The 14,083-nt window shown below is 46.7% G+C and overlaps 1 protein-coding gene across 2 annotated transcripts in view; it reads left to right on the forward strand.

The window, feature by feature from the left end:
- Nucleotides 1-13,277, forward strand: part of UVRAG (UV radiation resistance associated) — a 134,081-nt gene extending 120,804 nt beyond the window's left edge. The window contains exon 15 of one of the 2 annotated variants that reach the window (XM_053385420.1): nt 13,259-13,277. In XM_053385420.1, the coding sequence (XP_053241395.1) occupies nt 13,259-13,262 (4 nt within the window). In that variant the 3' untranslated portion in view covers nt 13,263-13,277. Of the gene's footprint in view, nt 1-5,291; nt 5,588-13,258 lie in introns of those variants that run through there. The other variant, XM_053385419.1, reaches the window with a different exon arrangement.
- The last annotated feature ends 806 nt before the right edge of the window (nt 13,278-14,083 follow it).

Genomic DNA, 14,083 nt, shown 5'->3' on the forward strand with positions numbered 1-14,083 from the left:
ATCCCAGGCCATCACAGTTGTTGTGTTCAGATCTTCTTTGTGGGCTTCCTAGAGGAGGAAAGCTTGTGTGTGGGGGGGACACCCCCGGGTGCAAGAACACCCTCCCCACTTGTGATCCACAATAAATGACCTTCAGAGACATATTGCCTGTGACACTGAAGGCACAATACAGACCCTCCAAGTGTCCCTATTTTCTAGGTCAGCAGTTCTCAACCTGTGGGTCCCCAGATGTTGTTGGACTACAACTCCCATCATCTCTGAGCTCTGGCCTTGCTAGCTAGGGGTGATGGGAGTTGTAGTTCAACAACATCTGGGGACCCACAGGTTGAGAAAGGCTGTTCTAGGGACAGTCCTGGATTTGCAGAAGCCGTCCCAGTTTCAGATTTGATCCTGGAAGGTCCTGCTTTTCCTTGGGGTTTCTCTATTTTCACTGGAGAAAAGTTGGAGGTTGTGGAGTTCTGAAACCCCAGAGCCAAGGAGCTAGGTAACTACACAACCTATACAAAACATCTGTTTAGGAAAGCTTTCTTATGTTTAATGTTTGATCATGTGTTTATATTTGTTGGAAGCAGCCCAGAGTGGCTGGGGCAATCTGGTCAAATGGGCGGGGTATGATAATAATGATGACATTATTATTGTTGTTGTTTAGTCCTTTAGTTGTGTCCGACTCTTTGTGACCCCATGGACCAGAGCACGCCAGGCACTCCTGTCTTCCACTGCCTCCCGCAGTTTGGTCAAACTCATGTTAGTAGCTTCGAGAACACTGTCCAACCATCTCTCCTCTGTCGTCCACTTCTTGTGCCCTCCATCTTTCCCAACATCAGGGTCTTTTCCAGGGAGTCTGGAGAGCCAGTGTGGTGTAGTGGTTAAGAGCGGTGGACTTGCAATCTGGGGAACCGGGTTCGCGTCTCCGCTCCTCCACATGCAGCTGCTGGGTGACCTTGGGCCAGTCACACTTCTCTGAAGTCTCTCAGCCCCACTCACCTCACAGAGTGTTTGTTGTGGGGGAGGAAGGGAAAGGAGAATGTTAGCCGCTTTGAGACTCCTTCAGATAGTGATAAAGCAGGATATCAAATCCAAACTCTTCTTCTCCTCATGAGGTGGCCAAAGTATTGGAGCCTCAGCTTCAGGATCTGTCCTTCCAGTGACCACTCAGGGCTGATTTCCTTCAGAATGGAGAGGTTTGATCTTCTTGCAGTCCATGGGACTCTCAAGAGTCTCCTCCAGCATCATAATCCAAAAGCATCCATTCTTCGGCGATCAGCCTTCTTGATGGTCCAGCTCTCACTTCCATACATCACTACTGGGGAAACCATAGCTTTAACTATGCGGGCCTTTGTTGGCAAGGTGGTGTCTCTTATTATTATTAATAGGACATCCCTATTTTCATCAGAGAAATGTTGGAGGGTATGAGAGCATAGCCATCAATAGCCCTCTCCTCCATGAATGCATCTAATCATCTTTTAGAGTCAATTTGCGGGATCAAATCCTTTAAAAAAAGAACTGTGTGAGGCAGTTCTTCCTTTCCTCTATCTGAAATCTTCTAACTCATCTGTCGGAAATTTGTGGCATGGCACAGCTTCACAATTGCCTCTGTCATCACCGCACACCTTTCCTCCCCCCCCCCTTTAGAAAAATAAATAAATTCTGTGCCTACCAACCCATCACATCCTTGTGGAAAGTTTCACCATGACAGTCTCACCTTGATATATTGCACCCCCTTGGGGAGCACCTGGAAAGTGTTTCTATCTCATTAATCTGAACTTTGAAGTTTAGCGCTCCCCTGAAGAAAAATAAATCATTTGCCGAGGTAGGCTGGAGTGGCCGGCATGAGATTTTCCTCTCAGGAGACTGGCATCTGACCCTTCCTGGCTCTTCTTTCCCCTCTTCCCTGAAGGATGGAGGGGCAATACGTTCACCATCCATGAAATGAGCAGTTTCACATTATTTTTGAGGTGTTAATTCTGCCTGTCTCGCGAGACGCTGGACAGCCTCTGCAAAAACACTTCCTTTTGAGTGTCTCTCACAGAAGATTGGACCTCCCTGGCATGAGCTCATTTTATAATGTGTTTCTTTCATAACATTTATACACCGCTCGATTGTAAAACAAAAGCCCAAGAACCTCAAAGCGGTTTAAAAAGAGAATAAAAGAATATCATTATCAGATATATATAGTCATACCTCGGGTTACAGACGCTTCAGGTTGCACGTTTTCAGGTTACGGATGTGCCGAAACTCGGAAGTACCAGAACGGGTTACTTCTGGGTTTTGGCGCTCGCGCATGCACAGAAACACTAAATCGCGCATGCGCAGAAACACAGAAGCACTGAATTGTGACCCATGCGTGCACAGACGCGGCGCTGTGGGCTGTGAATGCTGCGGGTTGCGAACGTGCCTCCCACACGGATCACGTTCGCAACCCGAGCGTCCACTGTATATAAAACAACTATTTAGAACAGTGGTTCCCAATTAGCTAATTACTGAAGACCCCCTCAAAAGCCAAGCCACAGACCCCTTACTTTTGAAAATTCTGGTAATTCTATGGTAGTTACCTGGGACTCGCTCACCATGTAGGGCTGGACCACGTATCTCAAAAGAAGCAGCTGGGCTAAATTCCAGTCATTGTAAATTCCAGGTTAAGTACTTAATTCGTTCCGGAGGCCCGTTCTTAACCTGAAACTGTTCTTAACTTGAAGCACCACTTTAGCTAATGGGGCTTCCGCACAATTTCTGTTCTCATTCTGAAGCAAAGTTCTTAACCCGAGGTACTATTTCTGGGTTAGGGGAGTCTGTAACCTGAAGCGTATGTAACCTGAAGCGTGTATAACCCGAGGTACTACCGTATCAGCATACAGTTGTACTTTGGATCTCGAATGCCTTGGCCCCTGAACAAATTGGCTCCCGAACAATCGAAACCCAGAAGCGAGTGTTCCGGTTTTCAAATAATTTTCGGAAGCCGAACGTCCAGCATGGCTTCTGATTGGCTGCAGGAACTTCCTGAAAAGGCCCTGGTCCTGGTTGTGGCCAATCTAACCTCCTTGGGGCTCGGAACTTCCAAATTGTTGTTATTTATGGAGGTAAATATGGAGGTAACCTTTTGGCCCAAATCCTGACGCAAGAAAGCTATTGCAATTGTAGACTGCATCGACAGAAGTATGTTATCCACATCAAGAGAGGTGATAGTGCTCCTTGACCAGACCACAGCCGGAGTCTTGTGTCTAGTTCTAGGCCCCACGATTTAAGAAGGATATGGATAAGCTGGAACAGGTGCTGAGGAAGGCAACTGTCAGGAATCAGCCAGCTCCAAGCGAAGAAAGCCGCAAGGAACAGAGAGGCTTAGATGTGAGTCAGACAGGGGGAGAGCTGGGAGCTGCAGACTTAACTCTTCCTAACCTTGACAGCTGATAAGGCTGTAGCTGAGAGCGGGCTGGAACACAGCCAAAGCTCTCCGGCAGCTCAAACAGGCGCGAACAGGGACAGAGAGATTCTCTCAGAAAAGGAAGAGGTTGGAGCTGATCCAATAAGTCTGCAGAATTGGTGAATGGGAGGGCTGTTAGACAGGAAGCAAAACAAAAGACGTAAGGTGCGAAAGTTCAATATATTCTGTAGACACCGGAAGGAGTCTTCAGAAGGGTCATCTTGAGTAATGATACTGGAGGCTTTGTTGGAGCTGTCCAGAGTTATCTGTTTGTTTTTTTGGTGTGTGTTTTTTTGGCAATAAATCCTCCTTTTTAATTATCCGAACTTACTGTGTTATCAAGCGGGGAACCTGGACTTCTGACAGCAACCAAGATGATCAAGGGTCTGGTAACCAAGCCTTAGGAGAAACAGTTGAGGGAACTGGGCGCATTTGACCTGGAAAAGAGGAGACGGAAAGGAGCTACGCTAGCGGTCTTCAAATATATCAATGCATGTCACATGGAAGATGGAACAAGCTTGTTTTCTCCTGCTCTGGAAGGTAGGATTCAAAGTTACAAGAAAGGAGATTGTGACTGAACATCTGGAAGAAATTTTTGACACCACGAGCTGTTCAGTTGTGGAACAAACTCCCTTGGGAGCTGGTGGACTCTCTTTCCTTGAAGGTTTTCAAGCAGAGGTTGGATGTGTTGGGATTTTGCCTACGTGCAGCTTCACACAAAGCAATTAAGAGTTGGCTGAAGGCCAAGAAGACTGAGCAGAGGGAATTATTCTGCCTAAAGGTATGGAACCTTGGATACAGCTCTACTATAGGTCGAGGTCTCCACATAGCCATGATGACTCATGACCTTCCTGGGCTGGATAGTTGGTTGGTCAGTGTGGTGCCCTGAGAGTCATTTGGAGTTTGTTAAGAGAGAGAGTTTAATTGTAGTCTACTGAATAAACACCTCTAAGTAACCAAGTTACTGGTAGCAGCGACTTGTTCCTGCTTCATCCTTCCTGCCTGCAACGGATTGTTTCCAGAAGTCTGTGTATGCTCTGCTATTGTGCTTCGTCCCGAGGGTTAACCGTGCGGCGAGGTCCGAGTCCAGTCCGAGGTCGGGGGTGCGGTGTGGAGGCTGTCCGTCAAAGCTGAAGCTGGGTCCAAGGCAGGAAGTCGGGTAAGGTCAGGAACTCTGGCAGAAGAGCAGGACAGGGTGCAGGCAGGAACAGGCTACCAACAATGTTGCTCCCGCAACCTGGGACTGGGGCTGGCTGGCTTTTATCTGCCCCGAGGCATAGGGCAGCCCCGGTCCACAGGTGACTCGCCTCTCCTGGCCTGGCGGTGAGCACTCCTCCTGCGGGAACTTAGTTCCCTCCGCCTCTCTGCCCTGAGCCTCTGCAGTTTAAGAGAGGCTGGAGGGTTACCGGACCCAGAGGCAACCTCAGCTTCCCCTGACGGGGCTGAGAGTGGAGCACCTGCAGGCAATGGGTCCTCCATCACCTCAGGAGCCAGAGCAGACTCAGCTGGTGCCTGCACCTGAGGATCCAGCACAGGTGAGGACCCTTCAGGCTCATGCCCCAGCCCCGGCTCAGCTGGTTCTGGAGGCGGGGACTCCTGTGCAGGCTGGGATTCCTCAGGTTCAGCCTCCGAGTCTGAATCCCAGGCTATCACAGCTATATTCAACTGGGTCTGGCTAAGATCCTGCAACAGGCCAAAGTTGCGAAATACCAATAGGATGCCCATCTGTCAGGAATTCTTTAGCTGCGATTCCAACATTTCAGGGGTTGAAACAGATGACCCTCCAACTCTATGATTCTGGATGACTCTGCAATCCTCTTTTATTGCATCGACCTTTTCTCTCTTTTTCCTTTTCTGGAATGTTTTCGTACAGGCCAGCTGTGCGTATGGGCACCAAGCACACAAAACAGATCTTATTTGGAAAAGCATGAAACGGATCCAGCAGAGGGATGGAGCAGCAACAAACTTTAACAAGCCGTCAGAAGCTATTCCCTTTTGAGAGTGTCCAGCCACCAGCAGACAGGATAGCCGGGAGATGTCAAATTTTGCTACCATCTGCTGAGTGACGGCGGGTCTGGAAGAAAATAACAAAGCCTGCAGACAAACAGACCCAGCCCCTTTCTCGACAGTGACTCTGCTTCCTGCTGAGAATAAAAACGACTCATAATCGTTGTGGAATATTCCTCCTCCACTGCCTGCTGTCTCTGTTTGAGGATAATGGTTTCCATACCCAAGCCGTGTCATGATGAGCCAGTGGTGGAGCTTGCCGGCTGTCTACTCTGACTTGCAGTGGCTCGCCAGAGTAGGTAGGGAAAATGTGTCACCAGAAAAGGGAGCAGAGGTGGGCATGATAGTGCAAGATTTTGCGTTTGCTAATTGATATGATTTATATCAGGGACACGGGTGACGCTGTGGGTTAAACCACAGAGCCTAGGACTTGCAGATCAGAAGGTTGGCGGTTCGAATCACTGTGACGGGGTGAGCTCCTGTTGCTTGGTCCCTGCTCCTGCCAACCTAGCAGTTCGAAAGCACATCAAAGTGCAAGTAGATAAATAGGTACCACTCCAGCGGGAAGGTAAACGGCGTTTCCGTGCACTACTCTGGTTCACCAGAAGCGGCTTAGTCATGCTGGCCACATTACCCGGAAGCTGTACGCCAGCTCCCTCGGCCAGTAAAGCGAGATGAGCGCCACAACCCCAGAGTCGGTCACGACTGGACCTAATGGTCAGGGGTCCCTTTACCTTTACCTATGATTTATATCAAGAAGAGAATGAACTACAATTAGAAAATAAAGAAACAGAGCAAGGTGAATTACATATCTGCTTAGAAATCATGCTGAGAAGAGAAAACCAAACAGTAGAAATGAAAGGACAATGAAACAATCATGGACGGCCTTTGGAAATCTCAGCTTCATATTGAAAAATGGAAACATTACCTTAGAGTTGATCACAGAAGTGTTTGATGCGTGCATGTTACTTGTGATGTGTTATGGAGCGGAGAAGTGGGCCATGACACAGAGAAACACCAACAGTTTATGGACAACAAAGGTAAAAGTTATAAAAAGGGTAAAGGACCCCATGGCGGTTAATAATAATAATAATAATAATAATAATAATAATAATAATAATAATTATTTATTATTTATATCCCCACCCATCTGGCTGGGTTTCCCCAGCCACTCTGGGCAGCTTCCAACAAAATGTTGTTGTTGTTTAGTCGTTCAGTCATGTCCGACTCTTCGTGACCCCCTGGACCAGAGCACGCCAGGCACTCCTGTCTTCCACTGCCTCCCACAGTTTGGTCAGACTCATGCTGGTAGCTTCGAGAACACTGTCCAACCATCTCGTCCTCTGTCGTCCCCTTCTCCTTGTGCCCTCAATCTTTCCCTACATCAGGGTCTTTTCCAGGGAGTCTTCACTTCTCATGAGGTGACCAAAGTCTTGGAGCCTCAGCTTCAGGATCTGTCCTTCCAGTGAGCACTCAGGGCTGATTTCCTTAAGAAGTGATAGGTTTGATCTTCTTGCAGTCCATGGGACTCTCAAGAGTCTCCTCCAGCACCATAATTCAAAAGCATCAATTCTTCGGTGATCAGCCTTCTTTATGGTCCAGCTCTCACTTCCATACATCACTACTGGGAAAACCATAGCTTTAACTATACGGACCTTTGTTGGCAAGATGATGTCTCTGCTTTTTAAGATGCTGCCTAGGTTTGCCATCGCCTTTCTCCCAAGGAGCAGTCGTTTTTTAATTTTGTGACTGCTTTCGCCATCTGCAGTGATCATGGAGCCCAAGAAAGTAAAATCTCTCACTGCCTCTATTTCTTCCCCTTCTATTTGCCAGGAGGTGATGGGCCCAGTGGCCATGATCTTTGTTTTTTTGATGTTGAGCTTCAGACCATATTTTGCGCTCTCCTCTTTCACCCTCATTAAAAGGTTCTTTAATTCCTCCTCACTTTCTGTCATCAAGGTTGTGTCCAACAAAATACTAAAATACAATAGTCTATTGAACATTAAAACCTTCCCTATGATCCAGTGTGGTGTAGTGATTAAGATCGGTAGACTCGTAATCTGGGGTACCGGGTTCGCGTCTCCACTCCTCCACCTGCAGCTGCTGGGTGACCTTGGGCCAGTCACACTTCTTTGAAGTCTCTCAGCCCCACTCACCTCACAGAGTGTTTGTTGTGGGGGAGGAAGGGAAAGGAGATTGTGAGCCACTTTGTGACTCCTTCGGGTAGTGATAAAGTGGGATATCAAATCGAAACTCCTCTTCTTCTTCTTCTAAACAGGTCTGCCTTTGGATGTCTTAATAATAATAATTTATTTATATTCAGATATAGGTGGGATATGGAGTAGAAACATCCTTCAGAGGGTCCTGATGGTCAAATAGACACACACAGGCCACACATGGCCTGTTTCTTGTATCACCCAGAAGAGACGTTCCCATCTCGAGACGTAAGGACACACCACCAAAATAAAAAAAGCTCCGTGTTGGGGTTTCTAACATTGTAAGCTGAGGTTGCATGATGATTATTCATTGCAAGAAAAGTGGGGGGGTGAAACCACAGCACTGTATTATTGAATCATGCACCACAAGGGATGTTTATCTGTTATGGGCTTAGCGAGACTTCAATGTGTTTTGAATCAGTCCATATTCCAGTAAAAGTTACGAAGTCTCACTTAATCAAGACACCACCCACCTTCCCCATGGCGGCTGCTTTGGAAATGCCTTCTCAATTCCCGGATAAATCCAGATCAAGGATAAGGGCAATCTTCTTGTTGCTGTTGAGGACCATATTCCCTCGGGTCCTCAAAGGAGTGGGGGAGATGGATGATACTGGAAGCAGCCAAGGCTGGAGAGAAACATTATGGGGCCATCCCCTTCCCTCCCTTCTTTATTCTCTTTTTATCACTCTCCCTCCTTGCCACCCACATGAAATCAGGGCAAGGGATGCATGAAATTGGCCAGTTGGTGGCGACGTCCTGACAGGGCCTTCTTGATGGCGGCTCCCCATTTGTGGGGAAACACCACCCCTCCAAGGCCTTTATCTCCCGCACCATTGACTTTATGGAAGAACCTAAATCTATTCCTGTTTACCCAGGGACTTGGTGGATGAAAGACCTGTTCCTGAAAATCCAGAAATTATTATTATTCCCCCCCCAAAAAAAATTTATTGATTTTCTGAAATTTATAAACAAACAAACATAAATCCTAACTGTAATTATTCCACTCTTAATAACAAACTGGCTGAGTTTCAATATATATCATTATAACGGTTTTCCAAAACAAAATTCTCATAAAATTTACTTAATCAATTAACGTCTTTCTTTCTTTTCATTTTAAATTTAAACATGTTATTCTATAACATCACATATTTAAATCCTAAGCCTATCTAGATTTTGCAAGTATTTCTATTTAAATTATCTTAGCATATTTAACTAAATAGTCTTTGAATTTCCTCCATTCCTCCTGGTACTCCTCCTCCTTCTGGTCGCAGACTCTTCCAGTCAGGTCGGCTAGCTCCGAAAAGTCCATCATCTGCCATTCCTCCACTGTTGGGACTTCTTGTGTTTTCCAGTTCTTAGCTAGCAAAATTCTAGCTGCGGTTGTGGTATACAAAAACAGTCTAACATCTTTCTTGGGCAATTCCAAACCTGTTATTCCAAGAAGAAAGGCCTCTGGTTTCTTAGTAAATGTATATTTCAGCATTTTTTTCAATTCATTATAAATCTTCTCCCAGAAGTCTTTCACCTTGGGGCAGGTCCACCACATATGATAAAAGGTACCTTCTTTTTCTTTACATTTCCAACATAGATTATCACTATTGTGATATATCTTTGCTAATTTTACAGGGGTTAGGTACCATCTATAGCAACCATGAAATTATTAGCTGGGATTTCTTCAACTGTTTTTAAGGAGTCTTAAACTCCTTTTAGAAGGGTGTTTTTTTTTTTAAAAAAAATGTTTTTGAGAAGTTTTAATTGCATTCTCTTTTGGTTGGGTTTACTCCTTTGAGAGGAAAGGGTGTGTGTGTAAATTTAATAAATTTATATGTGAATAAGATGGAGAGCTGCACACAATCCTAGTTGCGTGGTGAGTCCCCCCCAGTGGAAATAAAGACACATGACACAGTTATTAAGGTTAATGGGCTAAATAAGGCCACAGCTTTATTGGTTACAGGTGATGAGCAGTATTGGCTTAGGCATTGGTCCTAACCGACTATATCTGACTTCAGCCCATCCGCTTGAACTCTGGGAAGGGTTAACTGCCAGTAGGGGGAGTCCTGATGATGCACATCAACTAGGAACTCCCCCGGGGTCACAGATAGGGGATGTGCCTTAGGCCCTCACCTCCATAGGCTCCGGACAGGGCTACGCCCCCTGGAATCCTTTATCGAACTACCCTTCAATATGCGGGGCAGTTGATGGCGCTTCCTCCCCTCTTCCATCTACAAAACAATACCAATACCAATGTCTAACTGCTAATACCAATAAAGTTGTGACGATTTGCTATGAGGTAGGCAAAAACCAAGTGGCTGGTGCCAATTTGCCAAGTGGGAAAATTCCTACCAGGCCCCTCAATGGCGACAAACCAAGGTCCATAGCAAGGTCAAGGAACAAAAACCTTAAAGGGTGGGATGGTGGGAAACAGGAACGGCTGGTAGGGGGCAAAAGAGGGAGATCCCCAGCCACGCCTGCCTTAAATAGGGCAGGCCATGCCCCCAGAGCCAGCCGATTGGATGGCCAGGGGGTGATGCGGCTGCAGAGTCTCCCAATCGTGCGGGGGCTGGGCCCTTGAAGCCCGAAACCGCACCTCCTCTGCAGGGCGGAAGTGGCTTTCCATTGGGTGCCCATCCTCAATCAAGATTATCCAATTTATCCTTCAGTGCCTCTGAAGGATTTCTTGCCTCCATCTCCAGCTGTGCTAACCTTTGATCAGTCAGTTCCAAAATTCGGGGAAATGGCAACGCTCCGTCTCCCCATCCATCGCGATGCACCGCTGGTGTCCTTCACTCGCCATTGACACACATTTTTTTGAGTCTTTCCCAGATTTGGCAGGTCAGTTCTCGGAAGGGTGGAAACTTCTATTTTGACTACGTACATAAATATGCAAAAAAAACCTACCAAATTTCTGAAGCGTGCCAGCCTGCGAGCTCTGACACAGCGGCTTGCGGGTTCTTAATAACTTATTATTACACACACATGTTTACGCGGTTACTGGGAGCGTATTATATTACTCCACTGGTTTATAGACTTTTAATACTTTCCCCCCTCTGAGAGTCTTACGGTTTTCAAGGTGCTGAGGGTCAAACTTTGTGTAAGGAAATGGGAGGCAGAGAGAGAGAGGGAGAGAGATGGAGGACTTTAGAATAATAGAATCGTAGAGTTGGGGCACCAAGAGTCGTCCATTTCCTGGAATGAAGGAACCACTGATTTTTTAAAAAACCCCAAAAGATGGCCATCCAAATTCAAAGGAAGGAGAGTCCATCACCTCATGTGGGAGTCTGTTTCACTGCCAAACAGCTCCTACCTTCAGAAAGTTTTCCCCGAAAGTTTAGTCGGAATCTCCTTTCTTATAACTTGAGGACATCTCCTCGAGTCTGAGGTTCCAGAGCAGGAGAAAACAAGCTTGCTCCATCTTCCATGTGACAGCCCTTGAGATGGTTGAAGATGTCTATCATATCTTCTCTCAGTCTCCTCTTTTCCAGGCTAGACATATCCAGCTCCTTCAACCTTTCCCCATAAGGCTTGGCTTCCAGACCTTTGATCATCTTGGTTGCCCTCCTCTGCACACCTTCCAGCTTATCAATATCCTTCTGAAATAGCAACACCCAGAACTGGACACAGGACCCCAGGTATGGTCTGACCAAGGCAGAATCTTCTTCTTCTTCTTTGGCGATCACTTGTAGCCGAGTAAGATTGTCTTCCATAAACACGGTTTTAACAATGAGTTTGTAAGTGACTGTGGAGGCCAATTCTGGTTCCACACATCCTTCCACAGTGGGGACATTGGTTTCTGGGAAGGAGTTGATCATGGCGAGGGTTTGCCAAGCTTGCCTTTGTTCGAGTGTCTTCAAAGCCCATGACACTTTTGGCAAAGGCTGTTCTCCAACTGGAGCGCTCGCAGGCCAGTGTTTCCCAGTTGTCAGTGTTTATACTACATTTTTAAAGATTTGCCTTGAGAGAGTCTTTAAACCTCTTTTGTTGACCGCTAGCATTATGCTTTCCAGTTTGTCAATATCCTTCTCAAATTGTGGCACCTACAACTGGAAACAGGATTCCAGGTGAGGTCCGACCAAGACAGAATAGTGTGGAACTAATACCATCACCCAGAATTCTTTTATTATTCTGAAAGACCACCATGAATGAAAAAATGTGCCAACGAATTTAAGAAAATGCTTAAAAGAAGCTTTCCCAAAAACCCAGAAGCTTTCCTTCTGGGAATAATAACAACAGAAACAGCCCCCCACCCCAATCAAACTACTTTATGGATGTGACTAGTAAAGGCAAAGGGACCCCTGACCATTAGGTCCAGTCGTGGCTGACTCTGGGGTTGCAGTGCTCATCTTGCTTTATTGGCCGAGGGAGCCGGCGTACAGCTTCCGGGTCATGTGGCCAGCATGACTAAGCCACTTCTGGCGAACCAGAGCAGCGCACGGAAACGCCGTTTACCTTCCCGCCGGAGTGGTACCTATTTATCTACTTGTACTTTGATGTGCTTTCAAGCTGCTAGGTTGGAAGGAGCTGGGACCGAGCAACGGGAGCTCTCCCCGTCGTGGGGATTCGAACCACCGACCTTCTGATCGGCAAGTCCTAGGCTCTGTGGTTTAACCCACAGCGCCACCCACATCCTGTATGGATGGGACTACAGCGGCTCAAATTTTGGTAGCACAAAAGTGGAGAACAGATGCAGTACCATCAAGAGAAGAATGGCATCTTAAAATATTGGAACTTGCCTGCATGACAAATAGATTAAGAAATAAAGATGACAAGAATTTAAAAGAGGACTGGACATTCCATATAGATTATATGGAACAATACTATATCAAGAAAAGTGTAACAGACTGTGGGGGAAAAAATACTCAGCAGTGGGAGAGTGTATGGTAATGGAAACTACTTAGTAGAGCAAGAAAACACAGTTGAAAAGATAGGAAACTAGGGGGAAAGTGGTAGGGGAATTAACATTAAGGTTTATAAGAGTCAAATAATGGGATGTGGTTGGTGCTGTGGGTTAAACCACAGAGCCTAGGACTTGCCGATCAGAAGGTTGGCGGTTCGAATCCCCGTGATGGGGTGAGCTCCCGTTGCTCGGTCCCTGCTCCTGCCCACCTAGCAGTTTGAAGGCACATCAGAGTGCAAGTAGATAAATAGGTACCGCTCCGGCGGGAAGGTAAACAGCGTTTCTGTGTGCTGCTCTGGTTCGCCAGAAGCGGCTTAGTCATGCTGGCCACATGACCCGGAAGCTGTATGCCGGCTCCCTCGGCCAATAAAGCGAGATGAGCACTGCAACCCCAGAGTCAGCCACGACTGGACCTAATGGTCAGGGGTCCCTTTACCTTTACCTTTATGAGTCAAATAAATTGGAGGAATAAGTTATGTTGCTATTATTATTCATACATAGGTTTTATATTTATGCTACCTTTTTCTTTCTTTCTTATTACCATGTGTTTGACTGTAACACAGTATACATTGTACATGGATGATATGATAAAATAGAAAAGCAAATGAGAGAGAGAGAGAGAGAGAGACTATATTACTTCCCTTGATCCGGACACTATACTTCTATTGATTCACCCTAGAGTACCATTAACCTCTTCTTCTTTTTTACTGCACCATCACACAGGTGAGAGCTGAGTGCACCTTTGACCAAAGCTGGACCCACTACTCCAAAAGGTGCATGACATGTCCCCCAACAGAGGTCCTACGCTTCCCATTATGCCCCATCCACTGAGATGCATTGTTCTAAAAAGAAAAGGAAAACACAAACGTTGAAAGAGACCTTGCTCTGGAATCTCAGTGCAGCTCCAAGAAAGGTCAGAGAGTCCATCGGCTTCTCTTGCTGGGGCGCAGTGAAGTGGTTGCTTCTACAACTTATGTCAGCCACACGTCACACCCCACAGATGAATGCTTGATGAGACCTGGGCAGAGAAGACAGCGTGACCAGGTCACTCTCAGGAGGATGGTGTTTGTAGTCTCCTCCATCTTCCAGCCCCCTTTTGGAGTGCATTGGATCATGTTGCTCCTTCATAGCAGGAGGCAAGGATGTCTTGAAACGCGAGACCAGGAGCGGCTCTTTAAAGCTCTCCATGGCCACCGACTTCCTGCAGTGGGGCTGCTTTGTTGATTACATATGTAAGGAACCAACTTCACACCGGTCCTGAAAGACCTACATTGGCTCCCAGTACATTTCTGAGCACAATTAAAAATGTTGGTGCTGATCTTTAAAGCCCTAAATGGCCTCGGCCCTGTATACCTGAAGGAGCATCTCCACCCCCATCGTCCGGCCCGAACACTGAGGTCCAGCTCCAAGGGCCTTCTGGCGGTTCCCTCATTGTGAGAAGGGAGCTTACAGGGAACCAGGCAGAGGGCCTTCTCGGTGGTGGCGCCCGCTCTGTGGAACAACGTCCCATCAGATGTCAAGGAAATAAACAACTACCTGACTTTTAGA

The sequence above is a fragment of the Podarcis raffonei genome, chromosome 4 (genome assembly GCF_027172205.1).
Source record: "Podarcis raffonei isolate rPodRaf1 chromosome 4, rPodRaf1.pri, whole genome shotgun sequence".
Classification (NCBI taxonomy): Eukaryota; Metazoa; Chordata; class Lepidosauria; order Squamata; family Lacertidae; genus Podarcis; species Podarcis raffonei.